The 23937-nt window shown below is 48.9% G+C and overlaps 1 protein-coding gene across 2 annotated transcripts in view; it reads right to left on the bottom strand.

The window, feature by feature from the left end:
• Window positions 1–23937, bottom strand: part of LOC143940769 (baculoviral IAP repeat-containing protein 1a-like) — a 206367-nt gene that overhangs the window by 10041 nt on the left and 172389 nt on the right. For both annotated transcript variants that reach the window (XM_077462488.1, XM_077462489.1), the window contains 2 exons: window positions 22455–22616; window positions 3370–3456 (listed from right to left, as the gene is read on the bottom strand). In XM_077462488.1, the coding sequence (XP_077318614.1) occupies window positions 3370–3456; window positions 22455–22616 (249 nt within the window). The remainder of the gene's footprint in view (window positions 1–3369; window positions 3457–22454; window positions 22617–23937) is intronic.

The raw sequence follows: 23937 nt of genomic DNA, 5'->3' as shown, positions 1-23937 counted from the left end.
CTTGTGGCACTGCCACATTCTCGCTGGCGGGAATGCTTGTGAGTATGACACGCATCAGCATGATAGCAATGCCTTCCCGAGTGTGATTGGTTGGTGAGACAAGGCTTGGCGATCAGTTGTTTGTTTATATGTGGTGCACTCCCCATTGGTTACATGTTTATACTATGGAACCAGGATGAGGCTTGGAGTGCAGGTTGAGATGCTCTCCTTCTCAGCTATTGAGATTGTTAGTGAGGCTTGGAGGGCAAGCTGTTGGCCTCACTTCTGGTCCCACCATGATAGGGGCGGTGCCAGTACCATACATCATTAAGACACTAGTTTATAAATTCAGTGGCAATATGGGGAGGCAAGAGATATCCCCCTGCTTATCTTATGCCTTCCACATTGCTTTTATACTATTTTTGTGATCACATTTTTTTTATTCTCTCTACATCTGTTTCATTAATGTATGATCTTATATAAATCTTTTTAAATGACCTGCACCATTTGCACCCTGCTGGCTCATTGTTGCTGTCTGGTCGTATGGTTCGGAGTCCAGGAATCTCTGCTTGGTTCCGTCTGGTTTCTCCCTCAACATCACACTAGGGCACTAGACACGAAGCGTTCAGAGCCCGTTTGACTCACTGCCGTATGGTAGGTGTGTCCATCATATCTGGTAAGAGTACCTAATTTTTTCTATTTTGAAGATCGATTTGAAGTCTTCACATGTATTTCAGTTATTTGATCTGAACTTCAGCCATACATCACTGTTGGAAGTGGACCCCTTTCCTTCGTCACTGTTTGGACTTTGGTGTTTATTTTTTGGAAACACACATAATTTTTGCTTTATTGTTTTACAGTGGACTTCCCTTTTCCATGTACTTAAGTGTACTCACTTTTCATGTATATTGTGACTATGGTTCATTTTTTCTGATTTGTTTCAGCACTTTTGCATATGTACCTAGATTGAGTGGCTCACTATTACTTGTCCTTGTATTTATGATTCTCACTACTGCAGGGCCGGCGCTCCCACTAGGCGAACTAGGCAGCTGCCTAGGGCGCACTGCCACCTAGGGGCGCAGCCACAGCCGCTGGGTCCCCTCAAGAGGACTGGCGGGTGTTGGCTGGTGCAGTGCCGAGTATAGTGGGAGGTGGCTCCCGCAGCTCCATCTGGCTGGCTGCAGAGTCACTCGGCGGCGAGTAGGAAGAGGCAGTTCCCCCCCTCCCCCAGAGCCAACCATACCAATGTCCAGCAGCCGTGGGTGTAAGCTCTCTGCCCTCCCCGCCCCGCCTCCCTCGGTGATGTGCAGCCATTAGAGGAGCAGGGCGAGCGGCATTGTGCACAGAGACAGCCGGATGGACTGGCCATAGGACACACGCTGGTCTTGCAGCCCGCCCTGCTTACCCAACCTCTCCGCGGTCGTCAGCCGGAGCCCGGGGGTGGAACCAAACGATCAGCTGATCGGATGGGGGACGAGCTGGAGGAGGTCTCCCGTGCATGAGCTATGACTCGCAGCCTGTAGGAAACCCCATCTCCTAATCCTGGGACTTGTGACAAATCGACTGCTGCCCGCTGCCATGTGGACGGAGCTGAAAAGAAGTGCCCCAAGGTAAGAACTTGTCAGGTGGTGGGGGAAGTGCTGCTGGGGATGAAGGCTTCCAGTCAGACATTTTTCACTGGTGTGTGACTGAATCCACCTGGCTTCATCCCTCCTCCTGCTTACACCCCCCCTCCCCTCCTGTCCACCTGGCTCCACACACCCCTCTTATCCACCTGGCTCCATCCCTCCTCCTGCCTACACCCCCCCCCTCCTGTCCACCTGGCTCCACCCCCCCTCTTATCCACCTGGCTCCATCCCTCCTCCTGCCTACACCCCCCTCCTGTCCACCTGGCTCCATACCTTCACTTGGCTACATCCCCCTCTCCTGTCCACCTGGCTCCATCCCTCCACCTGGCTGCCCCCTCTCCTGTCCACCTGGCTGCACCTCCTCTCCTGTCCTCCTGGCTCAATTCCTCCACCTGTCTGCACCTCCCCTCCTGTCCACCTGGGTGCACCCTCTCCTTTCCACCTGGCTGCACCCACCCTCTCCCGTCCACCTGGCTCCATCTCCTTATCTGGCTGACCCCCCCATCCTTGCTGCACCCCTCTCTCCTGTCCACCTGGCTCCATCCTCCCTCCACCTGGCTGCACCCCCTCTCCTGTCCACCTGGCTCCATCCCTCCACCTGGCTACACCCCCCTATCCACCTGGCTCCATCCTTCCACCTGGCTCCATTCCTCTACCTGGCTACACGCCCTCCACCTGGCTACACCCCCCTCCTATCCACCTGGCTCCATCCATCTACCTAGCTACACCCCCTCCACCTGGCTACACCCCCTCCTATCTACCTGACTCCATCCCTCCTCCTGGCTACACCCCCCTCCTGTCCACCTGGCTCCATCCCTTCACCTGGCTACACCCTCTCTCCTGTCCACCTGGCTCCATCCTCCCTCCACCTGGCTGTCCCCCTCTCCTGTCCACCTGGCTATAGCCTCCCTCCACCTGGCTGCACCTCCTCTTCTGTCCAACTGGCTCCATTCCTCCACCTGTCTGAACCCCCCCTCCTGTCCACCTGGCTAAATCCTCCCTCCACCTGGCTGCCCCCCTCTCCTGTCCACCTGGCTATAGCCTCCCTCCACCTGGCTGCACCTCCTCTCCTGTCCAACTGGCTCCTTTCCGCCACCTGTCTGCACCCCCCCTGTCTACCTGGCTGCACCCCCTCCTTTCCACCTGACTGCACCCCCCCCTCTCCCATCTACCTAGCTCCATCTCCTTACCTGGCTGACCCCCACTTCTGACCACCTGGCTCCATCCTCCCTCCACCTGGCTCCATCCCTCCACTGGGAGTTTTGGTGCTAAAATTATTTAATTAATTTAGATTTTTTTTTTTAAGGGGGGGGGCGCAAGTAGTCGATCTCGCCTAGGGTGCAAAATAGTCTTGCACCAGCCCTGCACTACTGTGCACTTTACAGTGCATAGATGCATTCGCTTGTATAATTTTACTATTTTAGCACTACACAAATTTTTTATACATTTACTTGGACTTTGCTTCTTTGAGTGTTAGCAGCTATACTCTCTTTTCTGGTTTACTGCAGTTTTCTCCCCATTTAATATAATCTATTTATAGCACCCTCCCTGACACAAATTTCAGCCTGGTTTTATCTTGGTTGATGGAGAACTTGTCAGAAGTTGTTATGCTAATAACAGAGCAACGAAACAGCAGAAACAAACGGGACTCAGTGCTTTGGAGAGAGATAAGTGAACACTAAAGATATATGTGCCCAGGTCAAATTTCATGAATGCGGTTTACATCTACTTTAAAAACAAATGGAAAAAATGTATACTTTACCAAAGCGTTCAGAAATATTGGCTCCATAAATGCTGTGCTGGTCCAGATTTAAAACTTTTAAAGATGTCAAATTCTTTAATCCTTCAGCTGTTAAGAGGCCAAGGGAAACATATGAATAAAGTATGGCCACCCAGGAACAGGAAGTGTGAAAACTTGCAGGATTTCCAGGTGAAAATATAGGTAAAAAATAAAAAAGAAAGCATGAAAAAGAAAAAACTACTACATCCACCACCTAAAAACTTGTAAGCAATAATTTAGTATTAAATAAATTAAGTAAGTCAAATTTATTGGGGTTGGACACATTTTAAAAACCTGTTTTTAGAAAAGCTCAGTAGTGTTTGCATAAACAACACTTTTTCCTTTTTGTGGCAATCCTCATACCCCAAAGGGATAGTTAGGGACCTCCAGTGGTCAGGTAAACTGAAATTTCACCTTAAAGTGCTTTTAAAGGCTAAAGGTTTTTTTTACCTTCATGCATTATGGTCTGCTCTTACTACTCTACCTTCAGCATGGAAGCTGAGGCCTCTGACCCAGGCCTTGTCTTTTGAATACATGTACAACCAGCAGGCTTAGGCAATCAGAAGCAAACAGCATACTCCTTTCCACACTTTTAGCAGAACCCAAGGGGGGGGGGGGGGGTAGATCTCACAGGTTCACCTTAATATTTATACCCTTCCCCATCATACACCAAGGATAATAAATCTCTTACTGGTTGGCTAGGGAGATAAACATTTTCATAATTTTGCAAAACTATATTACGTATACCTATATTACTATATTACGTTTTTGGAACTCTCCTCCTTCATAGTGGACCTTACAGGTAACCTGATAGAACTAACACCTGCAGTGGCATTACTAGGGATAAATCTATATCATGAGATTGCAGACATGGCGCTTCATTTGCAGGCATTTTTCGCCGCCTTGTGGCGCTTTGTGAATCACCGAGTAGCTTCCGCCCATTCATAGTATATATTACTACAGGCGGTTTGATTGACATCTGAGATGATGTCACTTCCTGTTTTCTCTCTCCAATTGCACCCAGGAGAGAGGAACCAGGAAGTATGAGGAGACATCGCTGGAGAGGACAACACACTGCAAGGTAAGTAAGGGGGGCTTTGATGTGAGGCTGCTGCCACTTGGTGACACATGCTGCTCTAACTTGGTGACACATTCTGCTGCTCTAACTTGGTGACACATTCTGCTTCTCTAACTTGGTGACACATGCTGCTGCAACTTGGTGACACATTCTGCTGCAACTTGGTGACACATTCTGCTGCAACTTGATGACACATTCTGCTGCAACTTCATGACACATGCTGCTCTAAATTGGTGACACATTCTGCTGCAACTTGGTGACACATGCGGCTCTAACTTGGTGACACATGCTGCTCTAACTTGGTGACAAATGCTACTCTAACTTGGTGACACATGCTGCTGCAACTTGGTGACACATGCTGCTGCAACTTGGTGACACATGCTGCTGCAACTTGGTGACACATGCTGCTGCAACTTGGTGACACATGCTGCTCTAACTTGGTGACACATGCTGCTCTAACTTGGTGACACATTCTGTTGCAACTTGGCGACACATTCTGTTGCAACTTGGTGACATATGCTACTCTAACTTGGTGACACATGCTACTCTAACTTGGTGAGAGATTCTGCTGCAACTTGGTGACACATGCTGCTGCAACTTAGTGACACATGCTGCTCTAACTTGGTGACACATTCTGCTGCAACTTGGTGACACATTCTGCTGCAACTTGGCGACACATTCTGTTGCAACTTGGTGACACATGCTTCTGCTCTAACTTGGTGACACATTCTGCTGCAACTTGGTGACACATTCTGCTGCAACTTGGTGACACATGCTACTCTAACTTGGTGACACATGCTACTCTAACTTGGTGAGAGATTCTGCTGCAACTTGGTGACACATGCTGCTGCAACTTGGTGACACATGCTGCTGCAACTTGGTGACATGCTGCTGCAACTTGGTGACACATTCTGTTGCAACTTGGTGACACATTCTGCTGCAACATGGTGACACATTCTGCTGCAACATGGTGACACATGCTGCTGCAACTTGGCGACACATGCTGCTGCAACTTGGCGACACATTGTGCTGCAACTTGATGACACATTCTGCTGCAACTTGGTGACACACTCTGCTGCAACTTGGTGACACATGCTGCTGCAATTGGTGGTGACACATGCTGCTGCAACTTGGTGGGACACATGCTGCTGCAATTTGGTGATGACACATGCTGCTGCAATTTGGTGATGACACATGCTGCTGCAATTTGGTGATGACACATGCTGCTGCAATTGATGGTGACACAGGCTGCATTTGGTGGGACACAGGCTGCATGTAAGGAGGGACTCCGCTGGGGATACCTGATGGCATCTGGTGGCAGGTGACATGGCTAGTGACACGCTCAGTGCACCCACTGGTTCTGCATTATGGTGACACTAACCACACGACCTTAGAGCCACGCCCACTATTTCACTGGAACACGCCCATTTTCACCAAGTGGGAGGGGTCAAAAAGGAAGGGCGGGGTCTGGCGCCCCCCCATCCTAAAACTTCACCAGCCGCCACTGATTTTTAACCTTGGTAACCAAGATTCTTTTCCAGTTAGTTCTCACCCGGGGTAAGCGGAAAGAGATTGTCAATTATATGGCAATTACCTGGTATCCTTGTAATTTTTTATTATATGTTCTCTGATTCTTTGTTATATTATGATCTATGCAATCTGATAAGCAATACTAAAATAACGGTAGTCACCATTGTTGGAAACTGTCAATTTAAAACCTAATAAAATGTTTAACCACTTCCCGACCGCCGCACGAAGATGTACGTCGACAGCATGGCACGGGCAGGCATAAGGGCTTACATGTACGCCCTTGCCTGCCCGCGGGTCGGGGGCCCGATCGGGCCCCCGCCCGGTGCCTGCGGCGGTCGGTATTCGTTCGGGAGCGATCCCGGACGAGGGGACGGCCATTCATTCATGGCCACCCCCTCGCGATCGCTCCCGACGAATGAAAATGTCCCGTGACATCATTTCCTCTCCTGTAATGTAAACACAGGAGAGGAAGTGATGTATTCTCTCCTCCGTGTCGGTATTTTTCGTTCCGGCACCGAGGAGAGAGGTTCGGTGAGTTGCACCAACACACCACACATACAGTAGAACATGCCAGGCACACTCACACCCCCCCTTTACCCCCCGATCACCCCCCAATTACCCCTGCCCCCCCAGTCACAGTGACACCAATTGCTTTTTTTTTTTTTTGCATTGGTGTCATTTGTGACTGTAATAACTGTTAGGGCAGTTAGGGTTAGCCCCCTTTAGTTCTAATGTGCCCCCCTAACCCCCCCAATAAAGGTTTAACCCCGTGATCACCCCCCGTCGCCAGTGTCACTAAGGCTGGGTTCACATTGCAGCGGTTTATGAGAACGAATGTGATTCGCACCGCACTGCAGTGCAAATCACATCCGATCTCTGTGCGATTCGAGTTCAGCCATACAGATAGTATGGCTGAATTCGTGTCGCACCCGCCGCACCCGCCGCAAATTCGCACGGGACCCTTTTTTTGGCCCGCAGCAGAATCGGATCGCATGGGTGTTCACACCATGCGATCCGAGTTTGCAGATCGCACTGCGATATGCGAACTGATCTGGGGGTGTCATTAACATTTCACTGACACTCCCAGCAGTTCGCATAGGGCAGTGTGAACTGCCGCCGGGAGGCATGCGATGCGGGAACCCGCCGCGGATTCATGGCGTTCCCGCATCGCTCCAGTGTGAACCCAGCCTAATAAGCGATAGTTTTTCTGATCGCTGTATTAGTGTCACAGGTGACGCTAGTTAGGCAGGTAGGTATTTAGGTTTGCCGCAGCTTTTTATAGCGCCAGGGACCCCCATATACTACCGCATAAAGCCCCCTGATTGCCCCCTAGTTAACCCTTTCACCAGTGATCACCATATAACTGTTACAGGTGACGCTGGTTGGTTAGTTATTTTTTTATAGTTTCAGGGCACCCGCCATTTATTACCTAATAAAGGTTTAACCCCCTGATCACCCGGCGGGTGTCATTTGTGACTGTAATAACTGTTAGGGCAGTTAGGGTTAGCCCCCTTTAGTTCTAAGGTACCCCCCTAACCCCCCCAATAAAGGTTTAACCCCGTGATCACCCCCCGTCGCCAGTGTCACTAAGGCTGGGTTCACATTGCAGCGGTTTATGAGAACGGATGTGATTCGCACCGCACTGCAGTGCAAATCACATCCGATCTCTGTGCGATTCGAGTTCAGCCATACAGATAGTATGGCTGAATTCGTGTCGCACCCGCCGCACCCGCCGCAAACTCGCACGGGACCCTTTTTTTGGTCCGCAGCAGAATCGGATCGCATGGGTGTTCACACCATGCGATCCGAGTTTGCAGATCGCACTGCGATATGCGAACTGATCTGGGGGTGTCATTAACATTTCACTGACACTCCCAGCAGTTCGCATAGGGCAGTGTGAACTGCCGCCGGGAGGCATGTGATGCGGGAACCCGCCGCGGATTCGTGGCGTTCCCGCATCGCTCCAGTGTGAACCCAGCCTAATAAGCGATCGTTTTTCTGATCACTGTATTAGTGTCACAGGTGACGCTAGTTAGGCAGGTAGGTATTTAGGTTCGCCGCAGCTTTTTATAGCGCCAGGGACCCCCATATACTACCGCATAAAGCCCCCTGATTGCCCCCTAGTTAACCCTTTCACCAGTGATCACCATATAACTGTTACAGGTGACGCTGGTTGGTTAGTTATTTTTTTTATAGTTTCAGGGCACCCACCATTTATTACCTAGTCTCACTAGTGTACCCCTAAATTTAGGGGTGTCTACTTTCCAAAATGGGGTCATTTGGGGGGGGTTTGTGCCATCTTGGCATTTTATGGCCTTCAAAACTGTAACGCCCTTAGAAAGCCTGAAGGCGGTGCTTGGTTTTCGTGGCCCCGTACGCGGCTAGGCTCCCAAAAAGTCCCACATATGTGGTATCCCCGTACTCAGGAGAAGCAGCAGAATTTATTTTGGGGTGTCATTTCACATTTGCCCATGGCATGCGTGAGAAATATATCATTTAGTGACAACTTTGTGAAAAAAAAAAAAAAGTTTGTAATTTTCCCGCAACTTGTGGCAAAATATAAAATATTCCATGGACTCAACATGCCTCTCAGCAAATAGCTTGGGGTGTCTACTTTCTAAAATGGGGTCATTTGTGGGGGTTTTGTGCCATCTTGGCATTTTATGGCCTTCAAAACTGTAATAGGTAGTGAGGAGTGAAGTCAAATATTTACGCCCTTAGAAAACCTGAAGGCGGTTCTTGATTTTCGGGGCCCCGTACGCGGCTAGGCTCCCAAAAAGTCCCACATATGTGGTATCCCCGTACTCAGGAGAAGCAGCAGAATTTATTTTGGGGTGTCATTTCACATATGACCATAGCATGTGTAAGCAATATATCATTTAGTGACAACTTTGTGAAAAAAAAATAAAAAAAAATTAAAGTTTGTAATTTTCCCGCAACTTGTGGCAAAATATAAAATATTCCATGGACTCAAAATGCCTCTCAGCAAATAGCTTGGGGTGTCTACTTTCTAAAATGGGGTCATTTGTGGGGTTTTTGTGCCATCTTGGCATTTTATGGCCTTCAAAACTGTAATAGGTAGTGAGAAGTGAAATCAAAAATGTACGCCCTTAGAAAGCCTGAAGGCAGTGCTTGGTTTTCGGGGCCCCGTACGTGGCTAGGCTCCCAAAAAGTCCCACATATGTGGTATCCCCGTACTCAGGAGAAGCAGCAGAATTTATTTTGGGGTGTCATTTCTAGTGATGGACGAACGTTTCGCCCGGCGGTCGTTTCGCGGCGAATTTCCGACATTCGCGGTCCGCACGTTCGAACGCCTTTTTCCGTCGTTCGCCGCGGCGGACTTACGTGTTTAATGTATACAAGAACTTTAACCTTTGGTGACACGTTTATCATGTGATACAGGACAGCCAATTGAGACATGACAGCACATGGACACTTGGACATTCCCCCTAACCTATAAATACACCCGATCCGGTGGCCATTTTACATTCTTTCTTCTGTTACGATAGGGACAGGTTCCTGTGTGGAGTAGGGAGAGATAAACCACTAGCTATTTGGTACACAAAAGTTCTTTTCAGGACTGGTATAGGTGTTAGGTGTTGATAGGTTTGCTGTGCTGCTGATTCTTGCAGCAGCCTGAGTGTCTTTTGTTAGTTTAGAGAAAGGGAAAGGACGGTGTATGCTACAGGGACAGCCAGATTAGTCTTTCATCATCATCATCATCATCATCATCATTAGCTGTTACTATCAAGGTCCACAAAAGAGCTGTTCCAGTAACCACTAATCGTTCTCTTTTTTTGCCAATTTGTATAGGGACAGGAAGGAAGCAGTGTTGTCAGGCAGTGAGGGTAATTTTAAAGACTTGCTGTTATTATTAGTTCCACAAAGGTTCTTTTCAGGACTGGTATCAGTGGTACAGTAATAGGCTTGTACATGTATAATATTCTTTCTTCCAAATATAGAAAGGATATTATACTTGACTGCTGCCCTTCTGCTGCAGTCTGCTAAACATTCACAACTCACTTGTTCCACAAAAGTTCTTATAAGGACTGGTAACTTGGTATAGGGTGCTACGGTACATAGGCTTGAGTGCGGTACAGTCTGCTGTTCTGTAAGGACCGCTATCGGTCCACAATAGATAGGGTTGACGTGCACCACTGCTGACCGCTGCCCTATACTGCAGCAGTCCTTCAGCGGTATAGGGACTGACGTACAGTCTGCTAATCACTAACACACAACCTGCTTGTTCCACAAAAGTTCTTATAAGGACTGGTAACTTGGTATAGGGTGCTACGGTACATAGGCTTGAGTGCGGTACAGTCTGCTGTTCTGTAAGGACCGCTATCGGTCCACAATAGATAGGGTTGACGTGCACCACTGCTGACCGCTGCCCTATACTGCAGCAGTCCTTCAGCGGTATAGGGACTGACGTACAGTCTGCTAAACACTAATACACAACCTGCTTGGTCCACAAAAGTTCTTATAAGGACTGGTAACTTGGTATAGGGTGCTACGGTACATAGGCTTGAGTGCGGTACAGTCTGCTGTTCTGTAAGGACCGCTATAGGTCCACAATAGATAGGGTTGACGTGCACCACTGCTGACCGCTCACCTATACTGCAGCAGTCCTTCAGCGGTATAGGGACTGACGTACAGTCTGCTAATCACTAACACACAACCTGCTTGTTCCACAAAAGTTCTTATAAGGACTGGTAACTTGGTATAGGGTGCTACGGTACATAGGCTTGAGTGCGGTACAGTCTGCTGTTCTGTAAGGACCGCTATCGGTCCACAATAGATAGGGTTGACGTGCACCACTGCTGACCGCTGCCCTATACTGCAGCAGTCCTTCAGCGGTATAGGGACTGACGTACAGTCTGCTAAACACTAATACACAACCTGCTTGGTCCACAAAAGTTCTTATAAGGACTGGTAACTTGGTATAGGGTGCTACGGTACATAGGCTTGAGTGCGGTACAGTCTGCTGTTCTGTAAGGACCGCTATCGGTCCACAATAGATAGGGTTGACGTGCACCACTGCTGACCGCTCACCTATACTGCAGCAGTCCTTCAGCGGTATAGGGACTGACGTACAGTCTGCTAATCACTAACACACAACCTGCTTGTTCCACAAAAGTTCTTATAAGGACTGGTAACTTGGTATAGGGTGCTACGGTACATAGGCTTGAGTGCGGTACAGTCTGCTGTTCTGTAAGGACCGCTATCGGTCCACAATAGATAGGGTTGACGTGCACCACTGCTGACCGCTGCCCTATACTGCAGCAGTCCTTCAGCGGTATAGGGACTGACGTACAGTCTGCTAAACACTAATACACAACCTGCTTGGTCCACAAAAGTTCTTATAAGGACTGGTAACTTGGTATAGGGTGCTACGGTACATAGGCTTGAGTGCGGTACAGTCTGCTGTTCTGTAAGGACCGCTATCGGTCCACAATAGATAGGGTTGACGTGCACCACTGCTGACCGCTCACCTATACTGCAGCAGTCCTTCAGCGGTATAGGGACTGACGTACAGTCTGCTAATCACTAACACACAACCTGCTTGTTCCACAAAAGTTCTTATAAGGACTGGTAACTTGGTATAGGGTGCTACGGTACATAGGCTTGAGTGCGGTACAGTCTGCTGTTCTGTAAGGACCGCTATCGGTCCACAATAGATAGGGTTGACGTGCACCACTGCTGACCGCTGCCCTATACTGCAGCAGTCCTTCAGCGGTATAGGGACTGACGTACAGTCTGCTAAACACTAATACACAACCTGCTTGGTCCACAAAAGTTCTTATAAGGACTGGTAACTTGGTATAGGGTGCTACGGTACATAGGCTTGAGTGCGGTACAGTCTGCTGTTCTGTAAGGACCGCTATCGGTCCACAATAGATAGGGTTGACGTGCACCACTGCTGACCGCTGCCCTATACTGCAGCAGTCCTTCAGCGGTATAGGGACTGACGTACAGTCTGCTAAACACTAATACACAACCTGCTTGGTCCACAAAAGTTCTTATAAGGACTGGTAACTTGGTATAGGGTGCTACGGTACATAGGCTTGAGTGCGGTACAGTCTGCTGTTCTGTAAGGACCGCTATAGGTCCACAATAGATAGGGTTGACGTGCACCACTGCTGACCGCTCACCTATACTGCAGCAGTCCTTCAGCGGTATAGGGACTGACGTACAGTCTGCTAATCACTAACACACAACCTGCTTGTTCCACAAAAGTTCTTATAAGGACTGGTAACTTGGTATAGGGTGCTACGGTACATAGGCTTGAGTGCGGTACAGTCTGCTGTTCTGTAAGGACCGCTATCGGTCCACAATAGATAGGGTTGACGTGCACCACTGCTGACCGCTGCCCTATACTGCAGCAGTCCTTCAGCGGTATAGGGACTGACGTACAGTCTGCTAAACACTAATACACAACCTGCTTGGTCCACAAAAGTTCTTATAAGGACTGGTAACTTGGTATAGGGTGCTACGGTACATAGGCTTGAGTGCGGTACAGTCTGCTGTTCTGTAAGGACCGCTATCGGTCCACAATAGATAGGGTTGACGTGCACCACTGCTGACCGCTGCCCTATACTGCAGCAGTCCTTCAGCGGTATAGGGACTGACGTACAGTCTGCTAAACACTAATACACAACCTGCTTGGTCCACAAAAGTTCTTATAAGGACTGGTAACTTGGTATAGGGTGCTACGGTACATAGGCTTGAGTGCGGTACAGTCTGCTGTTCTGTAAGGACCGCTATCGGTCCACAATAGATAGGGTTGACGTGCACCACTGCTGACCGCTGCCCTATACTGCAGCAGTCCTTCAGCGGTATAGGGACTGACGTACAGTCTGCTAAACACTAATACACAACCTGCTTGGTCCACAAAAGTTCTTATAAGGACTGGTAACTTGGTATAGGGTGCTACGGTACATAGGCTTGAGTGCGGTACAGTCTGCTGTTCTGTAAGGACCGCTATAGGTCCACAATAGATAGGGTTGACGTGCACCACTGCTGACCGCTCACCTATACTGCAGCAGTCCTTCAGCGGTATAGGGACTAAGAGTTTTGTCACAGGGTCATTTAAAAAATGACAGGCAGAGGAAGAGGCAGGCCCTTCCGCAGGGGTGGTAGGGGTAGGGCAGGAGCAACAGGCTTGAGCCAAAGTGGGAAGTTGCAGAAGGTGCGTTCAATTACTTTAAAGGATGCACCAGACTTGGTTGAGTGGCTCGCTCAGCCTTACTCTTCTGCACCCTCCTCATCCTCTCGATCTGCACCCTCTTCTTCACTCTCTGCTATGTGCACCCCCAAAGACACTACCACCAACAACACGACCACCACCACCACCACCACATACCTTCCGCTTGAGTCACTGGAATTATTTTCCGATCCATATCAAGAGGACATTTCTGATGCGCAGCCACTCTTGGTATTGGATCAGGAAGAGGAGGTAGCAACAAGCGCTACTCAGCAGTCTGACGCCAGTACCCAGATCAGCCCAAGGAGGAGGTTGGTCCCCGGTGTTGCTGCCTACTCCGAGATCTCTACTTATAGCGGTGGGGAAGGTGACGTTGATGATGACGTGTCTAGTGATGTCACGTGGGTGCCCACAAGAGAGGAAGAGGAGGGGAGTTCAGAGGGAGATATGGACCAGCAGATAGGGAGGAGAAGCAGCAATGACTTACATTGCACAGCAGGGACAAAGCAGACTGCAAATGTATCAGGAGCGAGTCATCGACCATGTACGGTCACATCTGGCGCTCCCAGGACACCGGCACATGGCTCCGCAGTGTGGGCTTTTTTTAACGTGTCCGCTGCTGACAATAGCGTTGCCATCTGCAATCTTTGCAGTCAACGCGTTAGTCGCGGTAAGCCCAATACTCACCTAGGGACGACCGCCTTAAGAAGGCACATGAGCAGCCATCACCGAGCCCAGTGGGAGCAACGGAACACACAAAGCCACACTGCAGGCTCTCACCGTCCAGCCTCGTCTTCTACTTCTCCTTCTCCTCTCTCCTCACAATTGTCCTCCACTCCACCTTCCATCACGCCAAGCTCACATTTTTCTGCAAAAAGGCAGGCTTCCGTGGGCCTAATGTTTGAGCGTAAAAAAATGATGATGCCGGATAACCCTCTTGCCCAACGGTTGGCGGCTGGCTTGTCAGAACTCATAGCCCGCCAACTACTGCCATATAAACTGGTGGACTCGGAGGCCTTTCGCAAATTTGTGGCCATTGGAACACCACAATGGAAGGTCCCAGGAAGGAAGTATTTCTCAGAGAAGGGCATCCCAGAGCTATATGGCCATGTTCAGCGGCAAGTGAATGTATCTCTGGCACACAGTGTCGGTGCCAAGATACATCTGACCACAGACACGTGGTCTAGCAAACACGGGCAGGGAAGGTATATCAGTTTTACTGCCCACTGGGTGAACCTTCTGACGGCCGTCAAGCATGTAACCCGTGGCACCCGTGTAGATTTGGTTTTACCGCCACGGATTGCATGCAGGCCTGACTCTTCTTCTCCTCCTCCTACTCCATCCTCCTCCCTCTCCTCCTCAGCTGCCTCCTCCTTTTCCGCTGCTAGCGTCTCTTCCACTGCACCGCCCAAGCTCCCCAGAACCTATTCCACATGCCAGGTGAGACGTTGCCATGCCGTGCTGCGTCTGTTGTGCCTGGAAGCAAAGAGCCACACTGGCCCGGCACTCCTTTCAGCTTTGCGTTCACAGGCAGATGAGTGGCTAACACCGCTCAATTTGACAGTTGGTAAAGTGGTGTGTGACAACGGTGCCAATCTGCTTAGCGCATTGAAACAGGGCAAAATCACGCACGTGCCGTGCATGGCACACGTCTTAAACTTGGTCGTGCAGCGATTCCTTGTCAAATACCCTGGGGTCCAGGACATCTTGCGGCAGGCAAGGAAAATCTCGGCCCATTTCAGAAGATCTTACACGGCCATGGCTCGCCTTGCTGACATTCAGCGGCGACACCATCTGCCGGTCAGACGTCTTATTTGCGATTGCCCGACGCGATGGAACTCAACCTTCTATATGCTTGATAGGCTGCTCCAGCAGAAACGTGCAGTTAACGTCTACCTGTATGAACTCTGCGAAAGAAACGGTTCTGGGGAGCTGGGTTTTTTTTCACCGCGCCAGTGGCTGCTCATGCGCGACACATGCAGACTTCTGCGGCCATTTGAGGAGATCACCAAACTGGTCAGTCGCAGCCATGGCGCCATCAGTGACATGGTACCTTATGCCTTCTTTCTGGAGCGTGCATTGCGTCGTGTCATTGATCAGGCTGTGGAGGAGCAGGAGCGGGAAGATGAGGAAGTCGCAATGCTGGATGAATTCCCAGGGGGGGCTACTCTATCTGAGACAAGTCAACAACAGGAGTCTGATGAGGAGTCAGAGGAGGATGGTGCCGGGGCGGATGAGCAGGAGCAAGAAGAGCATGCTTTAAACCTTTCTGGGATCCCTGTTGTGCGAGGATGGGGAGAGGAGAATGAAGAGGACGACATTATCCTGGATGATGAGCAGGAGCCAGGCCACCACACCGCTTCCACTTTAGTGCAAATGGGGGCCTTCATGCTCCAGTGTTTTAATAGGGACCCCCGTATAAAAAGCATGAGGGTCAAGGACCAGTACTGGGTGGCAACGTACTTAGACCCCCGGTACAAACACAAAATGGCGGAAATGTTACCGCCGTCGCAGAGGGCTGTCAGAATGCAGCACTTCCAGGCCTTGCTTCGAGAAATGCTGCATTCTGCTTTTGCGTGCGCTGGCAGAGGAGCAATTCCCACTCCCAGAGAAGGATTTGCGGGTACCAATCCAACAGCGCCTGCAAGAAGAGGCCGGTTTGAAGATGTGTTGGTGACTTCGGATATGAGGTCATTCTTTCAGCCGACCCATCGACAGGTGTCATCCGGATCCAGCATCAGGGAACGCCTAGACCGTCAGGTGTCCGACTACATTGGGTTAACGGCCGATGTGGACGCTCTGAGGAGTGATGAACCCCTAGACTACTGGGTGGGCAGGCTTGACCTCTGGCCAGAGCTTGCCCAATTTGCAATCGAACTGTTGGCTTGCCCCTCATCCAGTGTCCTGTCCGAAAGGACGTTCAGCGCAGCAGGGGGGATTGTGACCGATAAGCGTACTCGCCTAGCTCACCACAGTGTTAACTACCTCACATTTCTAAAAATGAATGAGGCATGGATCTCGGAGGAATTCAACACATGTGACCAGTAGACCATGTATATGTCTATAAACTATTTTTTTAATCAAGCACACAGACCTTCTTAATTCATTTGGCTCACTTCCTTGACCCAAAAAAGCACACCGTACTATATGCCCCTACCCTCCTCTTTGAAGAGGTTGAGCGGTGTCATATTTCTACTGGGGCTGCTTATGATATCCCTGTGCTGTGCTGACTTCCTCCTGGGGGTTCTTATTATGAAGGGATCACACTATCCCTGTGCTGTGCTGACTTCCTCCTGGGGGTTCTTATTATGAGGGGATCACACCATCCCTGTGCTGTGCTGACTTCCTCCTGGGGCTGCTTACGGTGCTGCTGTCAGTGCTGTATGTCACGGTGCTGCTGTCAGCGCTGTATGTCACGGTGCTGCTGTCAGCGCTGTATGTCACGGTGCTGCTGTCAGCGCTGTATGTCACGGTGCTGCTGTCAGCGCTGTATGTCACGGTGCTGCTGTCAGCGCTGTATGTCACGGTGCTGCTGTCAGCGCTGTATGTCACGGTGCTGCTGTCAGCGCTGTATGTCACGGTGCTGCTGTCAGCGCTGTATGTCACGGTGCTGCTGTCAGCGCTGTATGTCACGGTGCTGCTGTCAGCGCTGTATGTCACGGTGCTGCTGTCAGCGCTGTATGTCACGGTGCTGCTGTCAGTGCTCTGTATTACGGTGCTGCTGTCAGATGCCTCTATCACGGTGCATGTGTCATTCCGGTATGTCACGCTGCTGGTGATCATCTCCTGCACCCTCTTCTTTGCCTACCCTGGTCCCTGACCTTCCCTCTCCTCCATTGCCTTCATTAGCTCCATAGTCCTGAATTGTTAGAACAATTTCCCAAATAAAATAAAAATGCTTGTAGTTATCGATCCCAAATTCACCTCATACATGTATTATGTCATTGTCCAGATGGTGGGACTACGTTTTACCCCCTAATAATTACCACGTGGCCGCAAATTCGACATGAAGGTTTGCAAAGTTCGCCTCCCATTGAAGTCAATGGGGCCCGCGGCGAATGTTCGGTTTCGCGAACGTTTGGGTCCGTTCGCATTTCGCTTTCGCGAAACGTCCCGTCGGAAGTTCGTCCATCACTAGTCATTTCACATATGCCCATAGCATGTGTGAGCAATATATCATTTAGTGACAACTTTGTGTAAAAAAAAATAAAAAATTTTTTTTTGTCATTATTCAATCGCTTGAGGCAAAAAAATAAAATATTCAATGGGCTCAACATGCCACTTATCAATTTCCTTAGGGTGTCTACTTTCCAAAATGGGGTCATTTGGGGGGGGTTTTGTACTGCCCTGCCATTTTAGCACCTCAAGAAATGAGATAGGCAGTTGTAAACTAAAAGCTGCGTAAATTCCAGAAAACGTACCTTAGTTTGTAGATGTGACAACTTTTGCGCAAACCAATAAATATACAATTATTGACTTTTTTTTTACCAAAGACATGTGGCTGAATACATTTTGGCCTAAATGTATGACTAAAATTGAGTTTATTGGATTTTTCTAATAACAAAAAGTAGAAAATATCATTTTTTTTCAAAATTTGCGGTCTTTTTACGTTTATATCGCAAAAAATAAAAATCGCAGAGGCAATCAAATACCATCAAAAGAAAGCTCTATTTGTGGGAAGAAAAGGACGTAAATTTTGTTTGGGTACAACATTGCATCACCGCGCAATTACCAGTTAAAGCAGCGCAGTGCCAAATTGTAAAAAGACCTCTGGTCATTTACCAGCAAAATGGTCCGGTCTGAAGGTGGTTAACCACTTTCAGACCGGACCATTTTGCTGGTAAATGACCAGAGGTCTTTTTACACTTTGGCACTGCGCTGCTTTAACTGGTAATTGCGCGGTCATGCAATGTTGTACCCAAACAAAATTTGCGTCCTTTTCTTCCCACAAATAGAGCTTTCTTTTGATGGTATTTGATTGCCTCTGCGATTTTTATTTTTTGCGATATAAACGTAAAAAGACCGCAAATTTTGAAAAAAAATGATATTTTCTACTTTTTGTTATTAGAAAAATCCAATAAACTCAATTTTAGTCATACATTTAGGCCAAAATGTATTCAGCCACATGTCTTTGGTAAAAAAAAAGTCAATAATTGTATATTTATTGGTTTGCGCAAAAGTTGTCACATCTACAAACTAAGGTACGTTTTCTGGAATTTACGCAGCTTTTAGTTTACGACTGCCTATCTCATTTCTTGAGGTGCTAAAATGGCAGGGCAGTACAAAACCCCCCCAAATGACCCCATTTTGGAAATTAGACCCCCTAAGGAAATTGATAAGAGGCATGTTGAGCCCATTGAATATTTTATTTTTTTGCCTCAAGCGATTGAATAATGACAAAAAAAAAAATTTTTTTTTTTTTTTACACAAAGTTGTCACTAAATGATATATTGCTCACACATGCTATGGGCGTATGTGAAATGACACCCCAAAATAAATTCTGCTGCTTCTCCTGAGTACGGGGATACCACATATGTGGGACTTTTTGGGAGCCTAGCCGCGTACGGGGCCCCGAAAACCAAGCACCGCCTTCAGGCTTTCTAAGGGCGTAAATTTTTGAGTTCACTTCTCACTACCTATTACAGTTTTGAAGGCCATAAAATGCCAAGATGGCACAAAACCCCCACAAATGACCCCATTTTAGAAAGTAGACACCCCAAGCTATTTGCTGAGAGGCATGTTGAGTCCATGGAATATTTTATATTTTGCCACAAGTTGCGGGAAAATTACAAACTTTTTTTTTTTTTTTTTTTTTCACAAAGTTGTCACTAAATGATATATTGCTCACGCATGCCATGGGCATATGTGAAATGACACCCCAAAATAAATTCTGCTGCTTCTCCTGAGTACGGGGATACCACATATGTGGGACTTTTTGGGAGCCTAGCCGCGTACGGGGCCCCGAAAACCAAGCACCGCCTTCAGGCTTTCTAAGGGCGTTACAGTTTTGAAGGCCATAAAATGCCAAGATGGCACAAACCCCCCCCAAATGACCCCATTTTGGAAAGTAGACACCCCTAAATTTAGGGGTACACTAGTGAGACTAGGTAATAAATGGCGGGTGCCCTGAAACTATAAAAAAATAACTAACCAACCAGCGTCACCTGTAACAGTTATATGGTGATCACTGGTGAAAGGGTTAACTAGGGGGCAATCAGGGGGCTTTATGCGGTAGTATATGGGGGTCCCTGGCGCTATAAAAAGCTGCAGCGAACCTAAATACCTACCTGCCTAACTAGCGTCACCTGTGACACTAATACAGCGATCAGAAAAACGATCGCTTATTAGGCTGGGTTCACACTGGAGTGATGCGGGAACGCCACGAATGCGCGGCGGGTTCCCGCATCGCATGCCTCCCGGCGGCAGTTCACACTGCCCTATGCGAACTGCTGGGAGTGTCAGTGAAATGTTACTGACACCCCCAGATCAGTTCGCATATCGCAGTGCGATCTGCAAACTCGGATCGCATGGTGTGAACACCCATGCGATCCGATTCTGCTGCGGGCCAAAAAAAGGGTCCCGTGCGAATTTGCGGCGGGTGTGGCGGGTGCGGCGAATGGCTGAACTCGAATCGCACAGAGATCGGATGTGATTTGCACTGCAATGCGGTGCGAATCACATCCGTTCTCATAAACCGCTGCAATGTGAACCCAGCCTTAGTGACACTGGCGACGGGGGTGATCACGGGGTTAAACCTTTATTGGGGGGGTTAGGGGGGTACCTTAGAACTAAAGGGGGCTAACCCTAACTGCCCTAACAGTTATTAGTCACAAATGACACCCGCCGGGTGATCAGGGGGTTAAACCTTTATTAGGTAATAAATGGCGGGTGCCCTGAAACTATAAAAAAATAACTAACCAACCAGCGTCACCTGTAACAGTTATATGGTGATCACTGGTGAAAGGGTTAACTAGGGGGCAATCAGGGGGCTTTATGCGGTAGTATATGGGGGTCCCTGGCGCTATAAAAAGCTGCGGCGAACCTAAATACCTACCTGCCTAACTAGCGTCACCTGTGACACTAATACGGGGTTCAGAAAAATGATCGCTTATTAGGCTGGGTTCACACTGGAGCGATGCGGAAACGCCGCGAATCCGCGGCGGGTTCCCGCATCGCATGCCTCCCGGCGGCAGTTCACACTGCCCTATGCGAACTGCTGGGAGTGTCAGTGAAATGTTACTGACACCCCCAGATCAGTTCGCATATCGCAGTGCGATCTGCAAACTCGGATCGCATGGTGTGAACACCCATGCGATCCGATTCTGCTGCGGGCCAAAAAAAGGGTCCCGTGCGAATTTGCGGCGGGTGCGGCGGGTGCGGCGAATGGCTGAACTCGAATCGCACAGAGATCGGATGTGATTTGCACTGCAGTGCGGTGCGAATCACATTCGTTCTCATAAACCGCTGCAATGTGAACCCAGCCTTAGTGACACTGGCGACGGGGGGTGATCACGGGGTTAAACCTTTATTGGGGGGGTTAGGGGGGTACATTAGAACTAAAGGGGGCTAACTCTAACTGCCCTAACAGTTATTACAGTCACAAATGACACCAATGCAAAAAAAAAAAAAAATGACATTGGTGTCACTGTGACTGGGGGGCAGGGGTAATTGGGGGGGTAAAGGGGGGTAAAGGGGGGGTGTGAGTGTGCCTGGCATGTTCTACTGTGTGTGTAGAGTGTTGGTGCAACTCACTGATCCGCTCTCCTCCGTGTCGGAACGGAAAATACCGACACGGAGGAGAGAATACATCACTTCCTCTCCTGTGTTTACATTACAGGAGAGGAAGTGATGTCACGGGGGATTTCTATTCGTCGGGAGCGATCGCGAGGGGGTGGCCATGAATGAATGGCCGCCCCCTCGCCCCGGATCGCTCCCGGACGAAAACCGACCGCCGCAGGCACCGGGCGGGGGCCCGATCGGGCCCCCGACCCGCGGGAGGCAAGGGACGTACATGTAAGCCCTTATGCCTGCCCGTGCCATTCTGCCGACGTACATCGGCGTGCGGCGGTCGGCAACTGGTTAAAGTAAAAAAAATAAAAATCATAATTTAGTGAAAACAAGCATGTACAGCTCCAGGTGACTCCAACTTTGCCTTTGCTTAGCCCTGAGGGTGCTTGTCAGCCGGTTGATGTGAGAGAGGAAGATCCAAAACTGCTGCATTCCTCATGAGCTTTCTTAACATTGAACCAGTAAAAACATCACATACTGTAACAGTGGGGGACAGCAAAATATTACTGCATTTCTGCTCACTACTAATCGCCCCCCCTCCCGTTCCTTCCTTAAAGTGGATGTAAACCCGATTCATAGAATTTGAACCGGACACATATATTTGCAGTGCTTTCTTATCTCACTTCAAAGCACTATGTCCCATAGCTGTCTCCTGCCCCTTTCTTCTGTTATCAGCATGATAACGTCTGACAGATTCTCATACACACAAGATAAAAGCAGCCTGAATTTTGTGCGGGGGTGGGTGCTATAAATAGATTAGCAGTGAGCTGGTCTATTGACAGCACAGATCTACCTATGGGGAGGGGTGTGCCTTTCCTCCAATCAGCTATCCTCCAGTGTAATTCAAGACTACACTCCTACTGCTGAAAGAGGAAGTGAAAATTCTAACATGATGTGCACTTTCTATACAGTATATAAAGCTGAAGACAGCAGATATACATGTAAAACTTATGTAAGGAGATTTTTTTTCCATCTCTGTGTATCATCTGACTGGGTATATGTGAGGGTTTACATCCATTTTAAGCTGCAATAGACAGCTGACAGGGGTGTTCACAAGGCATGGTTGCGATGCTTCACGCTCGCGCCAAAGTTCACCTGACATGTAGCAATTGGTGGGCTTGTGGGATGTTGCACAGTCAAGTAAATGGGGAAGCGCAGCAAATGCTCCGCAACCATATGCAATAAACGTGGGTAAGGTGCAATTGTCAGCAATGGGGTTAAAACAGGCAGTGAGGAGGCTTCAACGCAGATTGGGCATTAGAGGAAAGAGAGATTTAGATTCACGTCTAAATCTACCCTAAAACTTTTTATTCTGAGTGGTGGTTATGGGAATATAACTCAACTCTAAAATATGTCAATCATCAACATTCATAACTTTGCACTTTTTGAGGTCACCAGGCAACATTTTACTTAAACAAGACTTATAAATGATAAACTATCTGTCTTGAATTTAATTGAATACATTACCTAGAAAAGCCATGTCATGTTCCAAGAGAACCGATCCAAAAAAGCTCAGTTCTTTCAGCTTCTTACAGATTGAAAGTGACTCTATTATGCCTTTAAAGTCTGGATAATACTTAAAAGATAAGTGCAGAACCTCCAAATCTGAAAACTTTTGGATGAAGCCACCTACAATATAAAACTTATACATGTTTAGCTTTGTACCCATTTCCCTAAATGAACACCGTTACTACATACTGTATAAGTAAGTCATTTAAAAAACCTCAAGTTTTAAAGTACATGAATATTTTTGACAAAACATTCCCCCAGCTCCTTTCACTAAAACCCTCAGTACACAAAGCTTTGTCTCTCTCTCTCCCACAAGTGTTTACTTACCTCTCCTGCCGCCAGTAGAAATCTAGTGTCAGAGCAATGTGTCCTTCCAACAGTGGCATCTCTAGGGGGTGGCTATTGGGGCTAAAGCCCCGAATCTGGGGCCCATGGCCCAGAGTCTCTCACCCGGTGCAGCGATGCCATCAGTGGTGGATGGGGGTTCCAGGCAGATGACTAACATCTCGGCCGTTTTACTTTGTTCTGCACTGGTTGCTAGACCTGCATCTAGCAACCAGTGATTTCACATAACCCGAGTGACACAGCGTGAGCCGGCGTCACTAGGGGGGTTGGGGGTGCATGCCGGACCTGGGTGACACCCGCCAGAGGGGTGACACCCATGGGTAACAGCACCACTAACATTGCCTGCTGCCCTACACTCTTGGGTCGTCTGCAATCTCCGTCAGTGGAGCAGACTGAAGCCGTCTCCCACTCCTCTCTGTTGACATCAACACAGGAAGAGGAGCCAAGGGACACACACTGCTGTGACTGTATATCTGTCTGTGCTGTTCTGAGGTAGGTGGACATGTGCAGTGGGTTTGGTGCTGTGGTAAGGGAGAGGGGTGCCTTTACAGATGATGGGATCTGCACGATGGGATGGTGTCTATACTGATGGCGTGTACACTGGGGGGTCTGCACTGAGGGGGGGTGGTGTCTATACTGATGGGGTGGTCTGCACTGGGGAGGTCTGCACTGATTGCACTGAGGGGAGAGGGGAGCCTATACTGATAGGGGGTCTGCACTGAGGGGGGTGTCTATACTGATGGGGCTGTCTGCACTGAGGGGAGTTTCAATATTGACGAGGGGTCTGCACTGAGGGGGTGTCTATACTGATGGGGGAAGGTCTATACTGAGGGAGGGGGGTGGTCTATACTGAAGGGGGGTCTGTACTGATGGAGAGAGGTGGTCTATACCATACCTGCAGCCGCTGACATCTCCTGTACCATATCCACAGCCTCTACATCTCCTCCTGTACCATGCACGCAGCTTCTGACATCACCTGTACCATGTCCGCAACCACTGACATCTCCTGTACCATGTCCGCAACCACTGACATCTCCTGTACCATGTCCGCAACCTCTGACATCTCCTGTACCATGCCTGCAGCCTCTGCATCTCC

The sequence above is a fragment of the Lithobates pipiens genome, unplaced genomic scaffold (assembly GCF_037356315.1).
Source record: "Lithobates pipiens isolate NorthernLeopardFrog02 unplaced genomic scaffold, aLitPip1_a1.2 Scaffold_3, whole genome shotgun sequence".
In the NCBI taxonomy this organism is placed as follows: Eukaryota; Metazoa; Chordata; class Amphibia; order Anura; family Ranidae; genus Lithobates; species Lithobates pipiens.
Note: the sequence above shows the minus strand (reverse complement) of the source record. Positions and strands in the feature narration are given on the sequence as shown.